General features: G+C 43.0%; 1 protein-coding gene and 1 long non-coding RNA gene across 3 annotated transcripts; one reads left to right on the top strand and one right to left on the bottom strand.

The window, feature by feature from the left end:
* Positions 1-293: 293 nt before the first annotated feature.
* Gprk1 (G protein-coupled receptor kinase 1) lies at positions 294-24,823 on the bottom strand. 2 transcript variants are annotated; one of them, XM_071708187.1, is made up of 15 exons: positions 23,536-24,823; positions 9,298-9,374; positions 4,872-4,945; positions 4,643-4,744; positions 4,432-4,506; positions 4,272-4,333; positions 4,133-4,184; positions 3,853-4,044; positions 3,445-3,752; positions 3,193-3,367; positions 2,337-2,714; positions 2,192-2,246; positions 1,963-2,111; positions 1,688-1,780; positions 294-1,373 (listed from the first exon to the last, which is right to left on the bottom strand). In XM_071708187.1, the coding sequence occupies exons 1-15, from the start codon at positions 23,646-23,648 to the stop codon at positions 1,215-1,217; spliced, it is 2,064 nt and encodes a 687-aa protein (XP_071564288.1). In that variant the 5' UTR covers positions 23,649-24,823; the 3' UTR covers positions 294-1,214. The 2 variants fall into 2 exon arrangements, with proteins under 2 accessions (XP_071564288.1, XP_071564289.1); XM_071708188.1 differs by lacking the exons at positions 4,872-4,945; positions 23,536-24,823 and having other exon boundaries at positions 9,298-9,358.
* Positions 10,292-11,120, top strand: LOC139773631 (uncharacterized). The gene is made up of 2 exons (XR_011718384.1): positions 10,292-10,691; positions 10,906-11,120. It is a non-coding gene; the product is annotated as an uncharacterized lncRNA (long non-coding RNA).
* Positions 24,824-26,191: the final 1,368 nt, after the last annotated feature.

Genomic DNA, 26,191 nt, shown 5'->3' with positions numbered 1-26,191 from the left:
ATCAATAAACGTGATTATCGAAATAAAATCTATACCTTTCATAAATGTACCAAATTCCGATTGTTACGGTATAAAAAATGGACCATAAACCAATTCATTCGTGACATTGATATGTAATTCTTTTCTCGTACAACTGTTAAATCGAACATTTGTTAATTTCGCACATCAATCACGATTACGTAAAGATTTACGATCTGTTTAAAACATAATGTAATGGAGATCACAAATACTTACTGGACTTTAGCGTTGCTCTACTGATACATGATGCAGGACGAAAGAAAGCTCTTCTCATCTACGTTCATCGCATATTTTATTGCCAGAGCGGACTCGCGTATATCCACTCGAGCGTACATATGTTGCATGCATTCGGTATTCGATTCACTTTTGGTTAATATACAAACGAGTTTTCTCTTATTCTTTCGCACTTAACAACACAATAAATAATGAGTCACTTTTGTTTCATCATAAGGATAATATAAAACTGGTCTCTCTCTCTCTCTCTCTCTCTCTCTCTCTGCATTAGTAAATAAATTAAGTAAACGAGCGGTACGACAAAACGCGTAAAAAGTAATAAGAGTACGGGATCGCGTAGAGAGTATACTAGGTCATAATAATACACTACCCGCTACCGGATGTATGTTATGTGTTTTCCGTGTGTTATCCGTTAATTTTTGTTCGTCGCTCGGTCGGTCGCTAGTCGCTACGTCACATGTTGCACATACAACTAATGTATGGTTTTTTTGTGTACATATGGTTTTTTTTGGTGTACGTGTATATATGTATGTAAATATGTGTATGTGTTTATGGGCGCGCGCGCGCGCATAATCCTCATGGCCCTGGGAGAACGTACGCACGATACGACACTACTTGGCTAGAGTCTCTATAATACACAGCGCAGCGCTATCCGCCGTATAACGAAATTTTCTTTGGGACGTTTCGTTTGATCGAGGTGTGCCAAAAGAAGGATTTGTTCACTTTTTTTTAACACTGTAGCGTTAAAGTCCAGAATGAGCCTTCGGAAGGAAGAGGCACTACCTGCATTGCCATTCTGTGAAACGTTCCTCGCGCTCTCTTCTTAAATCCTTTTTTTTCTCCCATCCATCGCTGCTCTCCCCATCATCCGTTTAGTATAAAAAAAGTTGTTGCTGCTGTCGCTGCTGCGGGGCAGTGGGACTGGAGTATGACGGTGCGACGTCGCACATGACGACAATGGGCTAGTTGCCGTTCGTGGACCGCTGCGTCGCCGGGATCACTGCGTCCCGTTCAGTCCCGTAGATCTTGCCTGCTTTTCTCGCCATATTTCCGAGCATCTCCATTGAGCATTTGTGTGCCGATCTTAACGAGAGCGCCCATTCTTTCAAGCTTATCTCATCCTATGGCAAGTCAATTATCATTATTAGTAGCGTTTAAAACTTACGAGTGTTCTAATTGTTCAATGATCGTATTATTCAAATTTTCTGTTTGAGAATCTTAAATCTCTTCCATTTCGAGACTCATTAATAGGCTCTAGCCCTCATTAATAGTTTTCATTAATGTATGAACTATCCAACATTGAAACTTGAAAGTTTCCACCTTGAACTATTTGAACAGTTAGATCATGAACAGTTAAGGTCACTTGTCTGAATTCTAATTGTTGCATTTTATCGCAAAGTATATCATCAATAGAGACACTGAAAGATTCACTTACGGCATTTGTAAGTACGATTTTCGCGTCCCTCGTACGCATTATAATGCACTGTTCCCCTTTTACGAGTTGTAAGTCCGCTCCTACTTCATCAACCTGAAAATGTTTCACATTGCATAATGTAAGTTACCCTTTTTCTCGAACGAGGTGAAATGTGAAACGTATCATATCACACATTAAGTAACAGGATCACTATATATTTTGAAAATATCACGATTTAACTTTTTGACCTCCTTTAATATACTCTGTCATCCTTGGTACATGATGTATGTACTTACTTGATCGAGAAACACAAGCTCAGGCTTAGTCGCTGATTCAGGATGTAACTCTAACCGATTCGGATATAGTTTCGCGTAGCGCGTCTGCCATGCGCTCGCAAATGGACCTCCTAATTTCTTTATATAACCGTGTAATATACAGTCCGAACCTGCAAGTATAAATGACCGATGCTGATTACAATTCCATTCGGATTCTAGAGTATCCATGCGATACGTATGACACACTTACCTTTCTCATCTGTATCAAACCGCTGTTTTTGTTTCGCCTTCTTTTTATTTTCCAACTACGAGGACGAAACAAAGTGAAATCTTTATGTTAGTAAAGAGTCGATAATCAAGTTATTATAGGCAATAAGATGAAATATTTATCTTACCTTGTCTGCTTCATTATTGATTGTCTCGAACACAGTCTCGGCCACTTCAGTCTGCCATCTTTCGGAGATGACTAGAGGAAAGTTTTTGTACAGGTCTTGATCCGCCTCCGTCAGCTTGATTCCTTTCGTGTCTTCCTCGTCGAAGGATCCGATGTCGAAGGCGTCCGCGGCGTTGACCTCACCGCGCGGCGGTATTAACGGCGGCGTGTACTTTAGCAAGTACACCTGCTGCCAATCGATACCACTGAAAAACGGGTGCGCCTTTACCTCATCCGCGCCGTTGCCACAACAGCCGAGTCTGTTGTTAATGTCCCGTTGTAGCAAACCTTCCAACAGCGACTGCAAATCCCGCGAGAATGTCTCCGGTATTCCGACGTTCTGCGATTGATTTAAAAAATTAAGTTGAGAATCGTCGTGTGTCTAAGTTTCTCGAGAGATCTCTGTGAAATCGCTCGGAATCTTCCGATCGCTCACTGCGATCCACATCAGATTATGATATCAGAAGCAAAAAGACTATATTTCTTTTTTCTATACTGTATACAAAAATAAATTAGTTTTTAATAATTCTTCTATTAGTAAATAGAAAAATAATCAAAATGCAATGTACACCTTGTTTTTCCGAAGTAAAAGAAATCTTATAAAGATTAACAGCTATCGATTAACTCACTAAAAAGTTTGGTATTTTTTCGCAGATCTATTCTATCAACACAAGTGGCAGCATATATACAAAGATGTAATTTATTTCGATATACATAAAAAATTCATGTAAATTTTTACTTTTGACATATCGTCACAAACAAATATGATCGCAGCGAACGACTGGGAAATTTCCAGCGAGAATTTCTTAACAACGCACCATGGTTAGCGTCATACGATCTATTTCGTGTTTATCCTTGGTATTTTGTTGCCTGAACGGACTGCGTCCTATCAAGAGCTTGTACAGCACGCAACCGAAGGAAAACCAATCCGCACTCGAATCGTATGGGGTGTTCTTCGACAGTACCTCCGGCGCCATGTATCCGTGGGTGCCGCTATTACAGAATAACAAGTTCAGATCGTTGCGTTACAGATTGAAAAGTTCAATCGGACTTGGGCTATATGTACGTACACACTCGCGTGCGGCTTCTTCTTTGAGAAATCACATGCCAATCCCAGATCCGATATCCTGACATGACCGTGCTCGTCCAGCAGTATGTTCGCGGGCTTCAGATCACGGTAGACGATGTACCTGCGGTGCATGTGCTCGAGGCCGAGGATCATTTCCGCGGCGTAGAACTTCACTTCCGGCTCGTTGAAGACTCCGTGTTGGTTTAGGTGGTAATGCAGATCGCCGCCGTTCATCAGATCCAATATAAAGCACAGCTTGTCGGCGGTGTGAAACGCATACGTCATGCACACTATGAATGGGCAGTCCACCTGTGATGACAACGCTTTATCATGTCACGTCGTATCACCGTGATTAAACGCGAGGGCATCATTTTTTACAACAGGAGAGAAAAAAAAACAAGTTCCTTACCCCGGTACTGACTAGCGAGAGCATTATCCTCTCGTTGAGAGCTAACGTTTCACCCTGCTTCATTTTAATGCGCTTTTTATCCAGACATTTCATGGCATACATCTTGCCCGTGTCCGCTTTCCGGCAACCGTACACCTCGCCGAAGCCGCCCCTACCTATTATTCGATGCACGCTGAAGTCGTTCATCGTCAGCTGCAATTTCCGTTATAAAACGTGCGATAATTTAATCTCGAAAATTCCGTCCTTGAAAAAGGACGAGAAAAACGGGACAAATCTTTACCTGGATATTCAACTCTAAGTTTTTCCACTGGCAGAAACGGGTGTACTTATCGCTAGAAACATACACAATTTTCTTTTAATCGCAAGTTACGTCAGGCACAGGTTCATTTATTCGCGAGAGCTCAGGATGTTATTTGTACCTTTCCAGAAATTTCTGAAACGGCTCCCCTCGCAGATGGTTAAATATTTCCTCGATGTACGGCTACAAACAAAAAAACATAGAAAAAGTTTCGTAAGTCACGAACAATATCGATCACGTACGCGCAATCGCGCGGATAAGGTCACGAGACAATGACCTACCTCGAACAAGTTAACTGGGACTTCATTTTTCATGAGATATTTATGCACGTGAGATACCGCCTCTTGCGAGTATTCCTGCAAAAAGATAGAGACGCATCGTGTACATTAAAAAGTCACATACACCAAGAGAGGGGGACAAAAAATTCTCCTACAATTATTATATATTACAGAAGGAAACGTAATTCGGTGCCGTGTCGATATATACACTCACGTGAGAATGCGCCAGTAGCTCTTTCATAATATAATTGTCGTAGATCTCCCGGGCGAGTTTTCTCCTCTCCTCCGGGCACTCGAGCTTCTCGTACGCCTTGATCTACAATGCACAAGCACGAAATTTCTTTATGCAGTCGGGGTACCAGCGGGTGTGCGGTATATGCGACGCTACTGAAAACTTAACTATATATAATATATATAGTGTATGCGGGCTAAAAAACACGAACCTCTTCGTAAAACCTAAGTTGCGGAATCGGTTCCTCCGCTACAGTCTCGCAGAAGTCTTTGAATAAAAGGTAACCTGGAAGTACATGTGGAGTTTGCTTGACATCGGCGAACTTTCAGTAAATTGTCACAGCTCTCGCTAACATTTAACGCCGTTTCTCTACTCTCGCGAAAAAAAAAGAGAGGAATAATAACGATAACTGGCGACCGAAAGACGAATCATCCGTATTAAATTGGCGCGGTCCCGCCAAAGGGACCAGGTGGTTTTTTTTTTTTCCAGGTCATCTCAGGCCGGCGATCAAATCGCGTTCTACGATTCAGGATGGAATGTACATTATTCAATTCTATCGATTAATTTGAGAGATAACAAATTTAATTGCTGCTCGATTTAATATCGTGTTAAAATAACGCTTTACGAACAAGAGAACACTTAATTAGCGATTCATAAACGAGACTGTCGATTACCTCGAAGGATGGTTTTCGGTGAAATTTTTTGCATGGACGAATATTTACGCTCGCGTTGCGCCGCGTTACGTTGAAAATCCCCGAAATTAACGGTGCGAAACAAGTTGCGAGAAATTAATTGGTACGGTGGCCGCGGCTATGTTTATCTATACACTGTTAAATTCATAAAGTTAAATTAAACTCAATTTTGAGTAATTTTTAACTATTCCATAGGTCGCCACTGTTCCTACTCAATATGTAGTTAATTTAACTAAAACAATGTTAATTTGACTAAACCAATGGAGTTAAAATAATCCTATTTTGTTTCAAACTAATAAATTTTGACGCACATGGTAGTTAAAAATAACAAAATAAATCTAACTTATGGTATTGGTTTAAATTTCACCTTTAACCTTTAACAGTGTATCAAACAATAAAATAAAGGTTACCGGCCAATAACGAGCAAAAGATTGTTAAAATTCAAAAAGGTATATTGTTACAAACAATTGTTAAAATGGAACGTTTCGGCAACACCGTGCCTTTCTCAGCCAAATTTAATAGAATTAATAACATTATATATACGAATAGTCAGGAATCATACATTTCTACATCCAATAAGTACAGTAAGAATGTCATAAAATCGTAATCGCTGTACAAGTACGGTCCTTAATTGAAAGTTGAGTCATAGAATTGTTGAACGAAAAAAACCGGAATCGCTGCACATTTTTAAAAACCTTAATTGAAAGTCGAATAATGGGATCCATGATTTATTCCTCAGTCGGCAGTGGGAATGAATCGAGTCAGTCAGCGATGTTATCACGTCACAATCAAGAGTCAATAGTTAAAATAGAATGTGTATAAACTGTAAAAACTGTAAATTAAAAACTTGTAAGAGCGAGTAAATGTAAGAATTTGTTACGATTATACGTACTGAGACTAAATGTAGGATCAAGCTATAGAAATGTATCCCAAGCAACCGTACTGTATCAAATCTTGTGTGTGACTAAGCATTATCGCTCTACAGGAATCGATTGCCAACAAAGGATGTAAATAGACAAATAATTAAATCCCTATGAATTGTTACTAAGTTCGTTTAAAATATTAAAATAAGAACCATCAAATAATTCCAATATCCTTATTGGAATTGATACCATTTTTTTGTTCTTTTTTGTGTATCCTCTCTGAGATGAGTCGCTTATAATAATTCGTTTCGAAATCTAAAATCTCTGGATTGTTCCAATTAAAATTCCGTTCATTAACAATATTTCGGAAAAAATAGCTCACCTTTTTGATAAAAAAGAACATATAATAGGATATAGAGTCCTTAACAAAATGGACAAATTTATTAAAACACATAAAGACGTCAATGCATTGTGCTCGAATAATAACGTAATTTATAAGATTAAATGTAATGACTGCGATGCCTCTTATGTGGGGCAAACAAAACGACAACTGAAAACAAGAATTAACGAACACAAAAACAATTATAAATTGGATCCATCAAGACATTCAGTTATCACGGAACATATGCTAAATTTGAATCATACTTTTAATTAGAACAATCCGGAGATTTTAGATTTCGAAACGAATTATTATAAGCAACTCGTCTCAGAAATACACATAAAAAAAAAACAAAAAAATGGTGTCAATTCCAATAAGAATACGGAATTACTTGATGGTTCTTATTTTAATATTTTTAACGAACTTAGTAACAATTCATAGGGATTTAATTATTTGTCTATTTACATCCTTTGTTGGAAATCGATTCCTGTAGAGCGATAATGCTTAGTCACACACAAGATTTGATACAGTACGGTTGCTTGGGATACATTTCTATAGCTTGATCCTACATTTAGTCTCAGTACGTATAATCGTAACAAATTCTTACATTTACTCGCTCTTACAAGTTTTTAATTTACAGTTTTTACAGTTTATACACATTCTTCTATTTTAACTATTGACTCTTGATTGTGACGTGATAACATCGCTGACTGACTCGATTCATTCCCACTGCCGACTGAGGAATAAATCATGGATCCTATTATTCGACTTTCAATTAAGGTTTTTAATAAAAATGTGCGGCGATTCCGGTTTTTTTCGTTCAACAATTCTATGACTCAACTTTCAATTAAGGACCGTACTTGTACAGCGATTATGATTTTATGACATTCTTACTGTACTTATTGAATGTAGAAATGTATGATTCCTGACTATTCGTATATATAATGTTATTAATTCTATTAAATTTGGCTGAGGAAGGCACGTGTTGCCGAAACGTCCCATTTTAACAATTGTTTGTAACAATATACCTTTTTGAATTTTAACAATCTCTTGTTCGTTATTGGCCGGTAACCTTTATTTTATTGTTTGATACATACGAGCCTGACCTTTATTTATATTTTAACAGTGTATGTATAAATATTATGAATAATGTACGCATGCATTTTGTATGATTGCGTTAATTGGAGAGAAAGAGAAAGAGGGGGAGAGAGAGAATCAGAATCAGAATCAGAATCAGAATCGTCATTTATTAGACGCTCTGAGACTACGTCCCCTAAAGCGTCGAAACTAAATTACAAAAAGGGTAGCAAATTAAGTATAAAACATTCATGCATTCATATATAAGAAGCAGCTACAAAAGAAAAATATAAGAATAAAGAAAATAAATAAATAAATATAAATTAATATAAGGACCCTCGAGATTCAAATATATGAGAAGTCAGGGCAGTAAGGGTCAGACGCAGATCCTTGCGCGTAAATTCAAGTCTGATTTATTAATCCTCTTGGTACATTAATCCGAACAATATCCGGACGTTTCGGCTCTGATTCGAGCCATCTTCAGCAGTAGCGAAAGTTTGTCACACGTTTTTCGTGCCAAAGGCGAGTTAACTGATTAAAATGTCAGAACCCTGGACCATATGATCCATATCTGTAAATAGTTTCAATTAGTTATAAAAAAATATAGAGGAAACCTTTAAAACTCACCAAGCGGCCCAAAAAACGTGGAATAAGACGTCATGTATAACATGGATAATATGCGAGGAGACTAAACGTTCTCGTCGACACGACACATAACGATGAAATAACAAATTACAAAGCTTGTTATAGGTCAAAACAACGGCGAGTTTGTACATAGTGTGTCAAGTAAGTAAAATAAACTAAGATACTTGGTAAACCAATAGTAAAGCAGAATTAGACGACGTCATATTCGTGAGCATGGATTACAATTTATTCAGAACCGTAATATATGCGTGATGCAAGAACTCTGTGTCATTTTGTGAATTAATACCATTCTTTTGAAGTTTGATGTGAGTCATTTCAGAGACTAATCTCCTGGATAAATATCTCTCGTTGTCTAAGATTTGGATATTCTCCCAATCGAATTCATGATCAAAATTCAATCTATGATCTGTAATAACCGATTGAGTCGATGTATTTCTGTGAATGTGGTTACGGTGTTCTGAGATTCTAGTTTTTATTTGTCTCATCGTTTGACCCACGTATGACGCGTCACAATTTTTACAGCAAATTTTGTATACTACATTTTTCTTAGATTGAATTGGGGGGGGGGGAGAGAGAGAGAGAGAGAGAGAGAGAGAGAGAGAGAGAGAGAGAGAGAGAGAGAGAGAGAGAGAGAGAGAGAGAGAGAGAGAGAGAGAGAGAGAGAGAGAGAGAGAGAGAGAGAGAGAGAGAGAGAGAGAGAGAGAGAGAGAGAGAGAGAGAGAGAGAGAGAAACAGAGAGCGAGAGACAATATGCCGATATCTGAGGTCTATATATAATTGAATCGTACTACTACCGAACACAGAGAGATAAAAAGGCACGTTGAGAGAAGGTTCTCCTCGCTGCGCAATTAGATTGGGGAAGTTTGGGCGAATTTACGAACTAAATCCTAACCCTCCTTTGTCTTTGATCTTATCAAAGGGCGGGAGGGCCGAGAGTGTGGCGAACGAAGGGCGGGACTATCGGAGCGATGGCTTACTCACCTAACATTTGATTAAATATTTTGTCGAAGTTTACTTCGTTATTCTTCTCCAGATATCTGTGCATGACGCTCCGAACGCTGAAACAGAAAGGATCGATTTTTCACATCAACAACAGTTTATCGTTGTCGCCTACGGTGACGTGGTCCTTTTTCCGAGAGACGGATAAAAGCGCAGAAGGGAAAAATGCAGAAGCGAATATGTAGTCGCATAAAGATATTTCTCGTTGGAAAACTCGGAGGACCCGGAGAGATCCCTGAAATTTCCGGAGAGATTCCGGCCCGGGTGGCGGCAAAACCCGATCAGTTATTCCATCAAGCGTCGCCGTCGATGTAAATTTATTGAAAATGTGCTCTGCGCGTTTCGCGAGGAATATATTAGCGCGACACGAAATCCCGTTACCGGCATCGCCACCGTCGCGCCTACATCACGATGAGATTGATCAAAATGTCAAACGACGGAATTACAACCGTTATTATAGTTCATTGTGTCATCGATACAGCTCGACCCGGGTGCAAGCATCAAGAATGACAAGAGCCGCGGGCTCGAATAACAAAAGCGCTGCCTCCGCAGATACCGGACAGATAATAGCCAATTTGACAAAAAATACAGCGCGCATCTCTTTCGTATCCAGTTATCCAAATGATCCGCGCGTACCACGCGAAAGCACGTGGGCGTTAGGGTGTTAGAGCACAAGAGGGTTCATTTCGCATTGCCGCGGAGTCAATAAATAAATAAAACCGCGTGTCCTTCTCGTTATCCCGGCGGGTATTTTTGTCGGGGTCCGGCTGAAATATTGAAACAACCAATTAACCGTCATAAATAATACATTGGTCGAGGACATCCTACGATGTGTGACGCGTATATATTATGATTCATACGCCCGCGCCGTAGTGACGTTTCAATGCGAGCGACTGACAATGAGCCGAAGATTCCTCCTCTCCTCCGAACAGCATCTTTCACAAACCGGTGTTTTAGCGAATACTACGCAGCGCGATGGGCTCGATAATTCTCGCCAATCGACGAGGATTCGGCACATTAATTTAACTCTGAAGTTTCGATCCGGCTGTCATACTCTCTAAAGTAGAATCAGTGAAAATATCACTAATTGAAACAGTAAAATAGGATTTCACTGAGAATCAGTGAGTATTTCACTGAACTTCAGTATAAACGTTTACTTTTTGTTTCTTTATCTTATATCTCACTGATTATGGTCAGTGAAAGTAAGATGTCACTGTAAAATCAGTTATCTGTTGGTAATGCTGATTGATGGTGCGAGGAAGCGGAACAGGGTCGTGATGTGTGAAACAGAAGACGAGAACAAAGTATACATTACGAAGAATGAGAGAAGCTGCGGTACTGAGCTAAGCGTGCTTGCGAAAAAGGAGAGGTTAAAAGTAAGTACGGAAGCTTCTTGAGCCGTAGTTCATTTACCACGGGTACTGACGAGTACGGTGGCCCAACGGGGCGAGGTTATAGTTTGCCAACGGGGCAAAGACAGAGGCCCAACAGGGCTAGATTATAGTTTGCCAACGGGGCGGAGACGGTGGCCCAACGGGCCCATAGTAAAGCGCGATAAACTAGAAACTGTTTCTCCCTTTTCATTTTCAGCATAAACCACGGCGTATTGAACCAGAGAACTGAACATCAAACAGAATAAGATTATTAATCTCGGTAATCGTTGGAAATAAGATTATATAAAACAAACTATATTATATATACATATTTTTTAAATTATTTTAAGGTGTCTAAAAATTGCATTTACAAAATCGCCACAATATATAAATTATATTAAATCAATAAATATACGAATTTTATTGTTTTAATATCAAAATGTATTAATATCAACCCCTACCACTTTTTCCTTTTCCTTGTACAACATAACATCTAGAAAATTCCAACTAACAGTAATATAACCTCAATATTATAATTTCCTATTCAACAATATAATTGTAAACTACAAAACATATTGTACGTAACAGTTACATTGTTGAATAGAAAATTATAACATGTATTAAGGTTATTACTCTTTGTTACTGTTTGCTGGGACATTTACTGATTTAATCAGCTTGCATTACTGATTTTGCTGTTCAAAGTCACTGTTTCCAGTAGTCCAATATTACTGAGTAAAACAGTCAATATTACTGATTTAATCAGCTCACATTACTGATTTTGCTGCTCCAAGTCACTGTTTCTAGTAGTTCAATATTACTGATTGAAACAGTCAATATTAATAACTAATTCTTTCAGTGAAATGTCACTGATTCTCAGTGGTATACTTATAACTGCTTCAATCAATGACTATTTACTGTTTCCCAGTTAAAATACACTGATTCTCTTTTAGAGAGTATATTGAGTGCTTGCGCAAATGCTCGATAGAAAAAGAGAAAAAAGGGAGGAATGTCAAACGCAGTTGCGGTGTATCGAGTCAAATCAAGCATCGTAAAGTGCCATTATCATCGCAGCATCGCGGTCAATTGCATGCATCGCGCGAGGATACATCCGCAACGCAACTCGATCGTCCGCAATCGGTAGCGCGGCTATTTCAGTCGAACTGGATGAACTGGCTCGAGAGAGTGACCAGGCGATTAAAAAAGAGGCAAACGAGACTGGAAAGCGAGCGACGTGCCTGCGATAACAAGAACGTAATCGATGACTCTTGAAGAGATAACGTTAAAGGGCGTGTGCGTCAAGAGTGTATTTCTCGGGACGCGCGCGTTTCTCCGCGACGATTTATTTTCGCGTACACGATCTTATTGGGAAATATACATCACACGGAAAGATATAATGATTTGTAATATTTTAATTCTTGCGAAAAAATATAAGACAATGAAATATATTTCACTTTTATCTTTAATCCCCTTACGACATTACAGGTTTTTTAAAATAAGCATTTTCAATCATTGGACGGGATTTTATGTCTAATAATAATTTTGGAGAATTTTATACGTTTCGAGCCACGTGTCGACTGTCTTTGCGAATGGTTTTAAAATGCAGCTATTATGCCATGCTAAAGCTGGAAATGTAATATCTCGTCTTGAAATTAATGATCAATTTATATTACTGCTAATATAAGCATCTTATAAACCTCAAATGCAAAGAACCTAATTATTGATTATTGAACCGTTCCGCCTATTTCATTTTCTTCTAACTAACTCGATGGCTGACCACCTATCATGAATTTCTTATTTACGCAATAGTATTTTCGGGAGCTGGTCACCATAGAGAATAGAGATACTATGGGCGCTGATTTCTCGCGTTAAATTATACAATCGGAGCCGAGTCGATCAACCAGCGGCGCGGACCTTTATTTTCGCGATCGCGCAATATAAAAAAAAAACAAAAAAAAACACGGACCGTTTCGAAAGTCTCGAGGAGTTATTATGCAAAGCGGCTACTTATAAAACAAATATTAAAATTTATTCTCAAACGCGCTTCTGGCCACGTCACGCCGACTTTTATTTCACGCTGACGTAAACGCGCTTTATCATTTATATTACACAGGCCAACAAAAAAAGAGTTGTCTGCGCCATGGACTAGACCATTGTATTCCCATGTATTTTCGTCTGCTGAAACCGAATATGACCTCAGTTTTGCCCCTACACGTCATAATTTTTTTCTACAGCCAAAAACAAGGTGTTTTGCCCTCTTTTTTTGTTGGCCTGTGTTATCATTTGCCGATCATTTAATCTCCATAGTCGCGCGATTATTCATCGCTAAACTAATGTCGATTTATTCGCGCGTTATTACAGAAATAATAATACCCAAAGCGGCTCCTCGAGAAACTTTGGACGTTTAAAAACGAGGCGTGCAATTGTCTTCAAGCTGTAACGAATGATTGTTGGAGAGCGGATCACGCGATCGTTTGTTAGTTTTAACTTTTCTAGTTTTTTATTTGCGGCGAAAACAGCGTGGCCGTACATTGGCCAACAAACTTCCGTCGAAGGGCGATAGTTCCCCTCTTCGTGAAATGCCCCCATAAATCTGACGGTATATTTAATATCGTCGCTGCCAATTCCGCATCCCAATACATTTCATTGTTCGGAGCATGGCAACGAATCTGACAAAGGGAAACCGTTGAGGGAAGCGAAGAATGAAACGAAGAAGCTTGCCCAAGGATGACTTTAAAAGACTTCATCGACTAAAACGCACACATTTGTCTCTTTCTGAATGTATATTCAGAATGTGTAGGGGATCGTTCTATCCGATTCCACATGTGAAGGAACAAAGATGTCTCAAGTGTCTCGAGTGCCGATAAAGTATCACTTCCTGTAATTAATCGGAGGTATATAAAAAAAGAGGAATGCGAATAAACAGCTGGAGCCTTGGCATTTTAAAAGTGTTTCAATAATGCCGGGCTTATATAAAGATATAAAGGTAGAAGCGGCGTAAAGCGGGGAGCACACACTTCTGCACAACGCATAATGCGTAAGCATAAGAAAATTGATTAGTCTATTTCCTTATGCACATGTGTATGGACCAATCAATTTTCTTATGCTTACGCATTATGCGTTGTGCAGAAGTGTGTGCTCCCCGCTTAAACATGACAATTTAAGTGATGGAGCTCGGGGGATAAAGGCTCGGTTGGCTGTAAAGTTTGATTCGGGTCAATTTCTGGGTAGCCGTGAGGGAGAGATTTTAATCCACGGTAGGGTGGAGCACCGAGTATCGAGCGGGGGTGAATGAGCTTTACAACCGATCAAAATAAATCCGTGTTTCCAGTGATTGGTTGGAGCGTCGCCAGATAATCGCGTATATCTAGCAACGGGCAGGCCCTTCCACTCGCCGTTCGGACCGTGTTTGATCGACGCGATGAATTCAAAATCTAGCACAATGATATACGGTTATGAAAAAAGACACGAGTGGCAGTTATGTAAATCCGTCTGAACGCGGACCCCGTTTAATTGCTTCAAATTGCTCGAGCGCAAGAAAAAACAATATACACGTAAAAACGGAAACGACCGAAACTTTCCTGTTGCTAAATTAAATGCCATTCCCAAAAGTATCAAAATAATTTAAAACGATCAGTCCGGTTTTGGATCGACCAGTCTTTTACGTCTATTTACAATCGTCATTCGAAACTTAACTCAAAACTCGCGTCGGGCAGGATGCTTAGCATAAAGTTCCGCGTGGAACAAAAACTTGAAAGTTTTGATCGTCGTGTTTCGCAGAAATCAGTCAGGTGTCTTATTAGGAGGCTTGAGAACTATTCAGCGGAGAAGCGGACAGAATTGACTGCGATCCTTCGCGAAGAATGAAATCCGAGGAAGATTGAATCCCAAACAAGCTTCACGTGGGGTTCTTTCGCTGTGAATCGCAATTATCAATGTGATGTCGTAAACGTCAAACCATCTCATCGTTTCAACCGAGCGTTTCTCGGTAATCGCGCGATTACAAAGATAGATCTTATTATCCTAATCGACCCTGTCGATACCGCGATAATGAAAATTGGACGATTTTCGTAACAATGGCGCTCTCGATTAGCCGCACGCAATTTGATTTTGAACGGCAATCATACAGTACCGGCAGACTGACCGTCAGCTTTCGGCTTGTGTCGAAATCGCGGCGCTAAAACCGCGTAAACCATGCCGCTCGCCGGCGTATTTCTGTTCGTGCCTCAAAAATCAAACCGAAACCTCCGCGTGCGTCGCAGTAAACGTTGCTGCAGGAAGATGAAGAAGTTTATTGAAACGGGGATTGCCCGTTCGGTTGCATTAGCCGACCGCGCGGCGCGGTAAAGCCAAGCTGCAACGATCACCGCCGTTTACTTATTTCCATAAAGTACATATCCGGGACGCGCAAAAGACTCGCTCGCGTCACACTTTGCCGCGCGTGCATCAATCAAAACAATTCGTATTTTTCTCGTAGCGAGACACAAATAAAATTAATTGCGGCGACGTCAGTTACGAGAGGAGCATTCCGTACATTCCGCTGATGTATTTTTTCCCTCAATTTCATTTATGAGAAGAAATCGAAGTGAGCGTAAGTCTGGTACGTTCGTATCTTTACAACCGCTATTTTAATAATTGTGATTAATGCATAAATACTTTCATTGGCGTCTTAAAACTGGCCTTTCCTCATCTGCTATAATCCTTATTGTTTCGCTGCAGTAAAAAAATCGTATCCGAAGCTTCTTTTTCGGCAGTTTGACCGACCGCGCAGATCTATTCGTTGTTGCTGAAAATTGCGTCGTTCCAGAAACAATTCGCGTTGCAAAAGCTCGAGAAAATACTGGCTTGCAAGACTGATTGACTCGCGTTATGCAACGTAAAATTAAGGAGGCGACATTTGACCTTTTTACGCGCGCATGGAGACCGGGATCTTCAACGCTCCACTACATTATGTTTCTAAACGCGCTGAGCGCGTTTCCGGGCTGAGATAGATCCATTTATTATATCGGGAAAGAAATCACACTGTCGATGTGGTACGCGAAGACAGACAGGATGCTCTCCGGTGCCAACTCGATTCGACAAAGTCATTTATCCTCGTGTTGCATAACGCGATCCGGCTGCAGTCGAGCGCGTGGAAGCGCGTCGGTATATTAATCATTCCCAAAGTTGCTTGCCTCTCAGGCTAAAATCGTGAACACAGTTAAAATCGCGTAAACAAGCGAGCGAGCGCGCAAGAGAAAAAGAGAGAGAGAGAGAGAGAGAGAGAGAGAACTCATGCTAGACTTATTGTTAGACGATATTTCCATCAACCGACGGCGCTACTATTCGTTTCCGTCGGCTCTGCTGCCGTTGTTCGCGAGCAATTTGACGACGGGAAAATTACACTTTGTCCGTAAGAGCGGCTTCGGATTAACGAACGAGCGCCCCCGAGTGCGCGTTCTCGAGTGTCCTTTTAGGCTCGCGACGGAAAAGCGGATTCACCTCGGCAGCGGCTCTTACGAGAGTCTCTTTCCGGAGCTTCACAATCTTCCGTACCATCGTTCCACCATCTTTCTCCTCGGCTTGACTGCAATCTCCCTTTTTTCCCAACGTGAATAGGGTAGTTTCGCGGTTGCCATTCAGGCGGCTGTACGCGCGCTGCGGCGCCGATAAAAGGAGGTAATTAATGTATGCATGTAGCGCCGGATGGGGTATCCTCATTATTTATGGCGACAGTTACGTGTGCGAGCGAGGGAATGCGAGCGCGACATCGCGTGAAAAGATACGCCACCGTATTTCAATTGTGCGGCTGTCAAAAATGGCCTTTCACGACACAGCGCGAGACTCGTCAATCGCGTCTCAGAATACTTTATACGATTTCATTTATACAATATGATTCATTCGCTTTTATATATGATATTACATAACATTTATTTTTTGCCGTACTCACTCGTGCCATGTAATTTTCCTTAATAAGTTCCAAGTTCCGTTCTGTTCTACGCTAACGACACGAATGAAATGCTCGCGGACTCTCGTACTAAAAATATTTTTATTCGCAAAGTTACAAGTTAGTTGAGCGCATTTAAAAGTTATCGCTGCGACGGAAAACGAGAAACATATCGGAGTTTAAAAAGTAACGGTAGAGTCGCGAGGAGTCAAAAAGACCTCCTTCGAGCATTCCGAGAAAAGTCATCCATTGCGGGTTAAAGCACATATGTCGCTCGAACATAATTACTTAATTTATAGCGAGAGTCAATCACGAAAGCTCACAATAACGCTCGTGGCTCTCTCCTCTCGCGAGATGCTCTCTCGTTTATTTACTCCCCTCTAAAAGCTGTTTTTACAACCGAGCCAGAGACGTTTTTATAACGACACACGAGGCTAGCGAGAGACGACGAGCGCGTTTGCCCGGCTCGTTGATTGCTACCTTTAATTACATCCGGGACCGCAGCTTCCTCCGATATACGTCCTTCCGGGAGTGTTGCTAGGCTTCTTTTTCCTCGTGTTTGCCCGGAGTTATATATTCCCTTCCGCGCGTGAAAACGGGATAGCAGTTATCCGTTTTGAATATCGAGAGAAGAAGAGCGAGTGGCCCAGTATTTTATCGATCCCACCTGAGCCAATCAACGATTAACCGATCCCGTCCGACGACATTGATGGATAACGCCAATACCGTCGCGCTTGAATCCTTTCAACAAGAGAACCGTGTTCTAACGAATAAAACTCTATTTACAGAGAATATATATATATAATTAAATTGGAACAAGAAACATGTGGAAGAATCGGTTACGAAAGCGAGCGGAGGATTAACGTGGTGATAGAAATATATATCGATAATTTCTCGCGAACTAACACGCTCACGGCTCGCTTCGTCGTAATAATCCGGGGATTTATAGGAAGCCGTTTTGCGAATCGGAAGAATTTCAGGAGAGAGAGAGAGAGAGAGAGAGAGAGAGAGAGAGAGAGAGAGAGAGAGAGAGAGAGAGAGAGAGAGAGAGAGAGAGAGAGAGAGAGAGAGAGAGAGAGAGAGAGAAAAAGAGGCATCGGAGAAGCGTACATCGACGTACAAAATGGCGCGCGTTAACAGAAAGAGAGAGAGAGAGATAGATAGATAGAGTAGAGAGCAAACTTTACCGAGCATCAACACTAGCAATGATTCGAATATTTATGGACCGAAACAAGGTACTCCGTTTCGCCCCCGTGACTTCTTGCAAGATTCCCACTTTCAAGAATTCGTTACCGCGGCAAAACGCCCGTTTGCTCGCGAAAACCCCGCAATGTTTCATAATAGATGAGGGAGAAAGAGAGGGAAAGAAGGAAAGGGGCGGGAAAAAAAGAAATACGGAGAAGACAGAGTTTACATTTGCATTGTACACCTACGCAACCGCTATCTCCGCGCTACGTATATTTTTTCTGTAAGCACACGCCAGGAAATTTACCACGACTGTTCCTCGCCGCGGCACGCAGAATCGCGCAGTGGGATACCGAATACCGAGCTGTATCGACGCGATACCGAGGCCCCTATACCTACTATACCTAGGTATCTCACGCGGGACGACGGCGGTTAATCAAAGTCGAAAATTGAGTTGTTCCCGAGCTCCTACTCTACTGCATTAGACCGGCGCACGTATACCGGTGGCATCGCACAGCATCGCGTCGTGGTCGTATTTTGTAGTTCCAATTCAAGGATGTTACGGCACGCACGAGCGCCAAGTGTCCCTCGGTGCCTCCGAGGCGTCGGTCTCCGTGAAATGTCGAATGTAAAAACGTAGAGAATGAGCTCGTAAGAAAGTAAATGCCACGGAAAGAGCCGGGGCGGTCCCTCGTGAGCTGTTACGTGCCGCGTATCTCATAACGTATATCTCGTGTGTTTATAAAATTTTTTGCAAGACCGTTTTTTTCAGACAAACTTTTCCAGAGTAAAAATTAAAGTCTAATAAGCCCAAGTCCCGCTATCTGTCTAAACCCTTATACCTCGTGATTCACTTACTTTCTCCTACTTTTTATCCAAAACTCTTTTTCTGAACTTCCGAGTCATCATGTATAATATTGTATAATTACAAAAACCAGTTCCATTCCAACGAATCTTTGCATCATGCGCCAACCTTTCTGTTTTACTTGTTCTCTAGTTCTCTTCTAAGAAGCCGCAACTCCTACTTCTGACATTGTTATAATAAAGCGTTCCATTTATTGGTTAACACATATCAACGGAAATTAAACCTCATTCCTTTGAGCAAACACACCTTCGACTCATACCATTTGCTCTGTGCCAAATAAAGTCTTATAAGGGAACAATTGTCTACCTTTATTTTATTAAAATGTTACGTGTCGCGTTTCGCACGTAACAGAGAGCTCGACGGATATCGCCCGCTATACGTGACATTCTAATGAATCACGCGGTATATTTTTTTTTCTTCTTTCGCGAGATTCTCTGTTAAATACTATGTTTCCGCATCGTAATTTTGTACGTTCGTACCGCACGCACGCTTGGAATATTACGTAAACTGCGTATATACTTTTTCCTCTACGCGATTTATGAACGCGACTCGTAATTCACCGTGTGTTCTCTCGATCTCTCCGGCTCCCGGGCTCGGGATTTTTCTCCCCTTTCGGAATCTTATTTTACGCAAGCACACGGGGCACGATCCCTCTGCAAGTGGTTCGCAAGAGCGCGAAATGCACTCGAAGGGCACGCGGTTATCCCGTCGCGCCGCCAGATGCGCGTTCACGCATTTTTAACTTAAGCGCCCCGTGAAGCGGCGAGGGTTACACGGCTACGCGATATACCGTTACGCGCATTAATGCTGTCATGAATAATCTCGACGTCGTCGCCGCATCTCAGGAGGTGCAATTTTTTTCCTCTTTTAATTAGCCGGCGCTGAACGAGACGAGAGGGAGGGAGGGAGGCTGATGCGACGTCGTCGATGACAGCGTTGACTTATACCGGATTTATACAGCCGACGTACGGTCGACTGGGTCGGTGTGACAAGTCGAGTATACTCGACCAGTGTCAACGCTTTTAGTCGGGGTTAATTTTAGTTTAATATTAGTCGACTAAGCTCTTCTCTCAGCGATTACTACGCCACGTAAGCTAAGCATATGACCTGGTTATAGTTTATTTGAGAAAAAAAGATGGTCGCTACGATGGGGTGTCCCCATTCGGTCGCTCAAACTCCGCCGTCGCGCCGGACGAGCCTAACGAGCGCGTGCCGCGCATTTCTCCTCTTCCCGATAACGTCGGCGGGGTGACAAGTTGCGGGAAACGAAATCCTTATCGCGCCGATGATCGTCGAAACGAGCGGAGCGCGCGATTTGTCCCGCGAACGCGTCCCCCGGCTCGCGAGTCTTTCTGCCTCTCTCGAGCGACGAGCACGCGAGCTTCGCGACGAATAATGCAGATCCGCCGCGCGCCGTTCGCCAAGTTCCACAAAGGCGTTGCAAAAATAATGAGCTAAAAACAACTCGCGCACTCTGACATTTTTTAGAATGTACCTATTGCGGGGGATATATCGGAGAATCCGATCCGGCCGTAATAATCGAAGGCTGATCAGAAAAATCGGAGTATTATTTCTGCGGCGCGCTCTCGGGAGGAATCTCGCTTCTATAGATCGGCGCGCGAGTAAGTTTCGTGAGCACGCGATCCATAAAAGCGCGACACTGCGGGCTTAATTGTTACGGCGTTACGGTCTACGCGGAGTAGCTGACGGATGCAAACGCGCGAGGCGGACTCTGTGCAAACCGGTAATGGATCTCACGCTGGCTAATCCGAATTTAATGGCCACAGGGTAGGGTGACCAGAGGACGATTAATCGGGCTGAAACGCAGAAATGGGATCGATACCGCGTGCCCGTCCGTCTGCTAAGCCAACCCCGTATTAATAGCCCTTATTATAGTTCTAAACGAGACGATATTAAGCGGCGTGACAAACCCGCGCGATTCTTGATTACCTCGGAGCCTAGAGCTTAATCCAATAAAAAGAAAAAAAAGTGTCGGAGCCCGGAGTTTCGCTCTCAGTTTCTCCCTCGAACCGTGGAGGAGCCGCCCCACAATATTACGGCGACTTGTAAACTCGTTAACGCCGAGAGAATTTCCCATTATCCCGTCGCGCAAAAGTTTATCTCGCTTATATCGGCGATCAAAGCCGAGCCCGACTTTCGCGTAAACGCGATAAAGAGATAAATCCAACTCGAAGATAAATCCAACCCGTATATATACACACAGTCTTTCGATCGTGGGGGGACCGCGAGAGTCGCGGATTGTGCAGAGTCGCTCGCGGTGCGCTTCGGAGGAATCGCTCATGAATCGACTGCACGTTTCCTAGAACTTCGCCGCTGGCTGAATACAGTTTAGCGAACTTTCGCGAGACAGATACCGCGTGTCGAATAAATCGATACCCGGAGCTGCTGCTCCGCTCCGACGCCGACGGCGAGCCTCCTCCGCTCTATCGTGCGAGGTGAGGGCGAGAGAGAGACGCGTCGCGTCGTTCACAAGCGACGACGACGGGCGAATCGAAATGTTTCAAGACGATCGACTTTAAGGCTCCATTGACGGACGCAGCGAGATGTAATCCGATATTCAACGCGGTCCATTCATTCGCGCACCAAATTCGGCGCGCCAAAGAAACCGTTTTCTGTGATTATACGCGAGGGGAATATGATCGACAAAGGAATTACCGCGCGCCGCGTTTTCGGGGGATAAATGGAACGGTTATGCGGCCATTTCCTTCCTTTATCTCGCAGGCCGAGAGTAATAAAAGTGAATTACTATACACGAATATCGTTGACGTAAAGAATATGGATGCACGAGATAGGATGTATTAATAGGATGTGTCTGGGGTGTTGCGTATGCGTGTGTGTGTGTGTGTGTGTGTGTGTGTGTGTGCGTGCGTGCGTGTTTACACAAGGACACTTCGTGACACGCGACCCACTGATTCTATCAGTTCTTCGCGAGCGTGAAGCACCACCGAGCCATAAAATTAATTACGTAAATGAATGGATTCCGAGCATTACGGTGGAATTGGGCCGCCGCCGAACGCATCGCTTTGATGCACTCTAGAGATTTTACGTAAGCCCCGAAGATAAATTAAACTGCACATTTGCGGAAGGAGCGGAAAAGGAAGAGTTTTCAAAAAGCTAAATAATGATTTAAATCGCGTGTCACCGAAGTATTCGTTAAGAACACGCCCCAAACTTTATTAGGGTCTTAACGCTTAATTAAGATTTTAATTAAGTACTAGCTTGATACCCGTGCTTCGCTACGGTACACATTTTACCCCTTTTCACTCCGTTAGGAGTCGAATTTCTAAAAATCCCTTCTTAGTGGGTGCTTACGTCATGGAAAGAATATACTCCCCGAATTTCATGTTTCTATTATAGGTTTAAGGGTTTGGGCTGGGCGTTGATGAGTCAGTCGGAACATTCGATTATATATATATATATATATATATATATAATCGATATATATATATATATATATATATATATAGATTGATGAAGAGAATAAAAAAATGAATGATCGAAACGTTCGATGAGAGATGAGAAAACGGCCATATTTCCAGATCTGGTTATCTAGGCTAAATTCTCCCCGGTCATTTCAACTTGGCGATTTGTAAAACTTCTGTAAGCCTCTGCAATAGTTTCAATTTCGTTGCATTCATTTCCGGGCGACGAAGGAAAATAACGAGAAATGATGTACGGGAGGGAAAGCACGTGCTCTCGAGCGACGGTCACCCGCGTGAAAGTTCCTGGCCTCGTTTTGTCCGTCGCGCGGCGCGGCGCCCTTCGCGCCAGTTTTCCCTTATTCAGCGTTTTTCGGCCGCGCACGTGAAACGCTCGCGCTTGCTTGGCGTGTCGCCAGCAAAAACGTAGTCCCGCTCTCCTACCGCGTCGACTTATATTTTCACGAGGCCGAAAGCTACGGTTAACATCCGCGGTCCGCGGACCGAAAATAACGCGAACGGTGTAAACATTGGCAAGTTATAATCGATGCAAAGTACCGATCAGCGGGGAGGTTTTCGCGAAAGGAAGAGAAAGAGAGAGAGAGTGAGAGAGAGAGAGAACGCGGGACGGGGGAGGGGACAAAATTTATTCTATCCCGGGTATGAATCTTCCAAAGGTAAACCGAAGTTTAACGAGTGCAACACCGGGATATACGGGGTGTGGTTATATATTTGTGCACGTAGACGTAGATTGATACGGAATGTCGATATCATCGCGTGAGGGATCAGAGGTAGACCGGTCAGTCTTTTTCTCCCTCGAGAGAAAGTTGAGAGAAACTTTTAACGTCAAAATGTCACGGGGCGGACGATTTAATCAACTTCCGAGGTGCAGCGGGGATCGATCCTCCGGCGAGCACGTGAATCCGATTTGCCGTTGCCGAGATCGCGTGAATCCGTTTGATAGCTTCGCGCTGCTCCGGATCGCGAAGCTATCGAACGGATTACATGGGGCATTTGGAGAGAAAGAATTTTGACGTTGCGACGCCGGCTGCGATCGGAGGCACGCGCGTCGGGCCCCGAGTGGTCAACCGCGGCGTTTTGTTTGTAAACATTATTTATTCCTGGCGCGAGAGAGAAAGAGAGAGAGAGAGAGAGAGAGAGAGCTCTCGCGAAGGAAGAAGACGTCGGAGAAAGAACGGGGAAGAAAATAGGCGGAAGGGAGAGGCAGGAAACGGGGAGAGGTTCTCCGGCGGACGTGCGGATAGACGGACAGGATGGACGGATGGACGGATGGACGGATAGACGAATAGACGGACCACTGCCGCCGCCGCCGCTGCCTCCTCCTCCTCCTCCTCCTCCTCCTCCTCCTCCTCCTCCCCGTATCGAACCGCACGCAACGCCGCCGGAAATCGCGTCGCGGTGAGGAGTGCGTACCTAGGATCCGGCAGAATGATCTTCTTGCTGGCACGGGCTGCCGGCGTGCACTTGCTCTTCTCCATGGCCATCAGGTAGCTGACATCGGCCAGCACCGCCTCGAGGTCCGCCATTTTCCTCGGTGCTCCTTTCGTCGGTAGGCTGTCGCGCGATGATCACCCCCTTGGTCGTGGTCCTCCTAGTCTGGTCTCGTCTTCCTCCTCCTCCCTCCCTCCCTTCCCCTCGCCCTCCGGCACCAACGGACCTAGCACACACGCAGCCGAGAGTCAACAGCAGAGCTTCGGCTCTGCCACGGGCGGTGCTCCGCCGTCCGTTTCTCACTGCCGCATATTTTTAGCGTAACGCCGACGGCGACGTGACGACGGGGACGACGAGGGCGACGACGACGGCGACGGCGGGGATGGCATCCCGTGCGCGATTGAACGGACCGATACCCGCCTCTCTCGCAGGTCTCCCTCGCGCACGGCGGCCCCCCTCAATTGACAGATCCGAGGAGACGGATGGACGGACGTCGATCGACGAGCGGCGATCGTGACGCGGCTGTGCCTGTGGCTGTGGCTGTGCCTGTGGCTGTGCGCGCAGCCCTGACTGCTGACTGAGACCTGAGACCTGAGACCGCGAGGTCTGTGAGACCAGTTAGACTGAGGACTGAGGGCTGAGGGCTGAGGACACTGAGGTCAGTGTCGTGGCAAGGACAACACGATGCTATCCTCGCGTAGGACAATGCTCTCTTTCTCTTTCTTCTCCCGTCGCCCGCTCTTGTCCTCGTCACGACACTCACGACGAGATTCGAGATTCCACTCTGTCCTTCTGCTTTTTTTCCTCTCGGGATGCGTTCCTCTCCTCCTCCTCCACCTCCTCGTCCGCCGCTTCCTCTCGTTTCACAGTGCCGCCTCTCGCACGTACGGGACTACGCGCCGCGACGAAGCAGGCCTGCCGTCGGTCGCGCGGGCACTCATTTCACGCGGAGCGGCCGCGATGCCGTGCCTCTCGTCGCGATCGACGTCGCCCGTCGTACTACCGTCGAGCTCGACTTCAAGTTGCCGCGGTCGCACGCGCGCATTCACAGCGTTCACTCGCCCCGCGTGAAGCAAGAGACCCACGAAAATCTCACACTCGCTCTGCGAACGAGCGCGACGGAACGCTTTACGCTGCACCGACGAGAGACGATGACAACTGATGACTGCTGATGACAACGACTCGCGTCCACTCGCGTCAAGCGCAAACTTACAACTGTTCGGCGTTCGGCGCTCGCGCGGCGAGTGTCGCACAGGTCGCACTACGTACGGCGTACTACTTGCTCCGGCTTTCCTAACTCCTAATTGGCTCGACTCCCTCTTCCCCCTTTACGAGTCGGTCGCGAATTATCGTCGGTAAAGCAACTTTTCTGTAATCCGACTTTGCCCTAACAGTCCAACTTTTGCGTCCTCGCTAAATTCGAGTGGTTGTCGATAAGGTAGTCATTCTGTAATCTTTTATATTAAATTGTTCTATGCTGGGTCTAATGTTTCTTTAAAAATATTTGTTTACATATCGTACGCTCTAAGCAATCTAAACCCTGGAAAAATGTGATATTAATATGGAATTATTATTATTTACTAGTCTGATCTGTTAACTTCGTGGCATGCTAAAAATTGTGCCCAAATATATCGAAAATTTATGTTTTGTTTGCAATTTTATTTTTAGTTACTGTTATTTAGTAACTGAAAATAAAATTGCAAACAAAATATAAATTTCCGATATATTTCTGACGAAATATGAATATTCGATGATTCATGGGATTACTCATTGTTTATATGGCACGTAAACATATAGTTTACATTGCATACATATGTATAGATGTAGATTATTAAATTTTATGCGTAAAAACGCTCAACCTTGGTCGGATCTATTTCACGTTAAAAATATTTCCCCAACGTGTATTGGAATATTTTATCCTTATAATATTCCAATATTATAAGGTAAATGTACCAATGCCGAAACACTTAAGCCCTATGTCTGGACACCTTTATCATATTGTAGTCTTTAACCCTATTTAGTCCACTGGGTCAATTTGACCCATCCTCATTTGGATCTAAATATCAGCTAAATACCTAGCTTAAAATGGGGCTTGATCCGCCATCTACAAGAGTTTGAAGTATCCTCTAATAGGTAGAGACCGTTAATCATGTACTCATTCACGATTTTTTTTCAACATGTTGCCATTCGATTTCTCACAAAACCGCAGTTGTTTTATATTCTAGAATGTTCAAGGTATGTTCCAGAATTATTTGAACCCGATCGGACCGATACTATTAAAATGGCAACCGTTAAAAATCGACTGGGTCAATATGACCCAGTATGACTAGAATGGGATTCTAGAGAAGTGTGACTACGAAGGGTTAAATAAGTATAACGTGAATTAAAATCAAAGATAAAAGTATAATACAATAAAAAATATTTTTATATTTGATTCTTTGATTTTAATTCGCGTTATAACTTATTTAAGGGCTAAAATGATAAAAATGTCCAGACATAGGTATATATGTGTCCTGGCATTGGTACATTTATCTTAATATTATATTAATTATTTTTGAGATTTTTTAAATTAATAATGATATTTGTAGAAGAGATAATAAATAGCGAAATATGTGTAATAAATGTTTATAAACATTCT

This window comes from Temnothorax nylanderi, unplaced genomic scaffold (assembly GCF_030848795.1).
Source record: "Temnothorax nylanderi isolate EJ_2023f unplaced genomic scaffold, tnyl_v1.0 TNYL_tig0065_pilon, whole genome shotgun sequence".
NCBI lineage: Eukaryota > Metazoa > Arthropoda > Insecta > Hymenoptera > Formicidae > Temnothorax > Temnothorax nylanderi.
The sequence above is the reverse complement of the archived record's forward strand: the minus strand, read 5'-3'. Positions and strand labels throughout refer to the sequence as shown.

What these genes read in the sequence shown, in the direction of transcription:
- Gprk1 (XM_071708187.1), bottom strand. Translation starts at nt 23,648, where the DNA reads ATGGCGGACCTCGAGGCGGTGCTGGCCGATGTCAGCTACCTGATGGCC. An exon ending in ATCATTCTGCCGGATCCTAG is followed by an intron (nt 9,375 to 23,535) that starts GTACGCACTCCT and finishes TTTCTGTTTCAG; the next exon opens with CGTTCGGAGCGTCATGCACA. An exon ending in TCCCAGTTAACTTGTTCGAG is followed by an intron (nt 4,334 to 4,431) that starts GTAGGTCATTGT and finishes TTTTGTTTGTAG; the next exon opens with CCGTACATCGAGGAAATATT.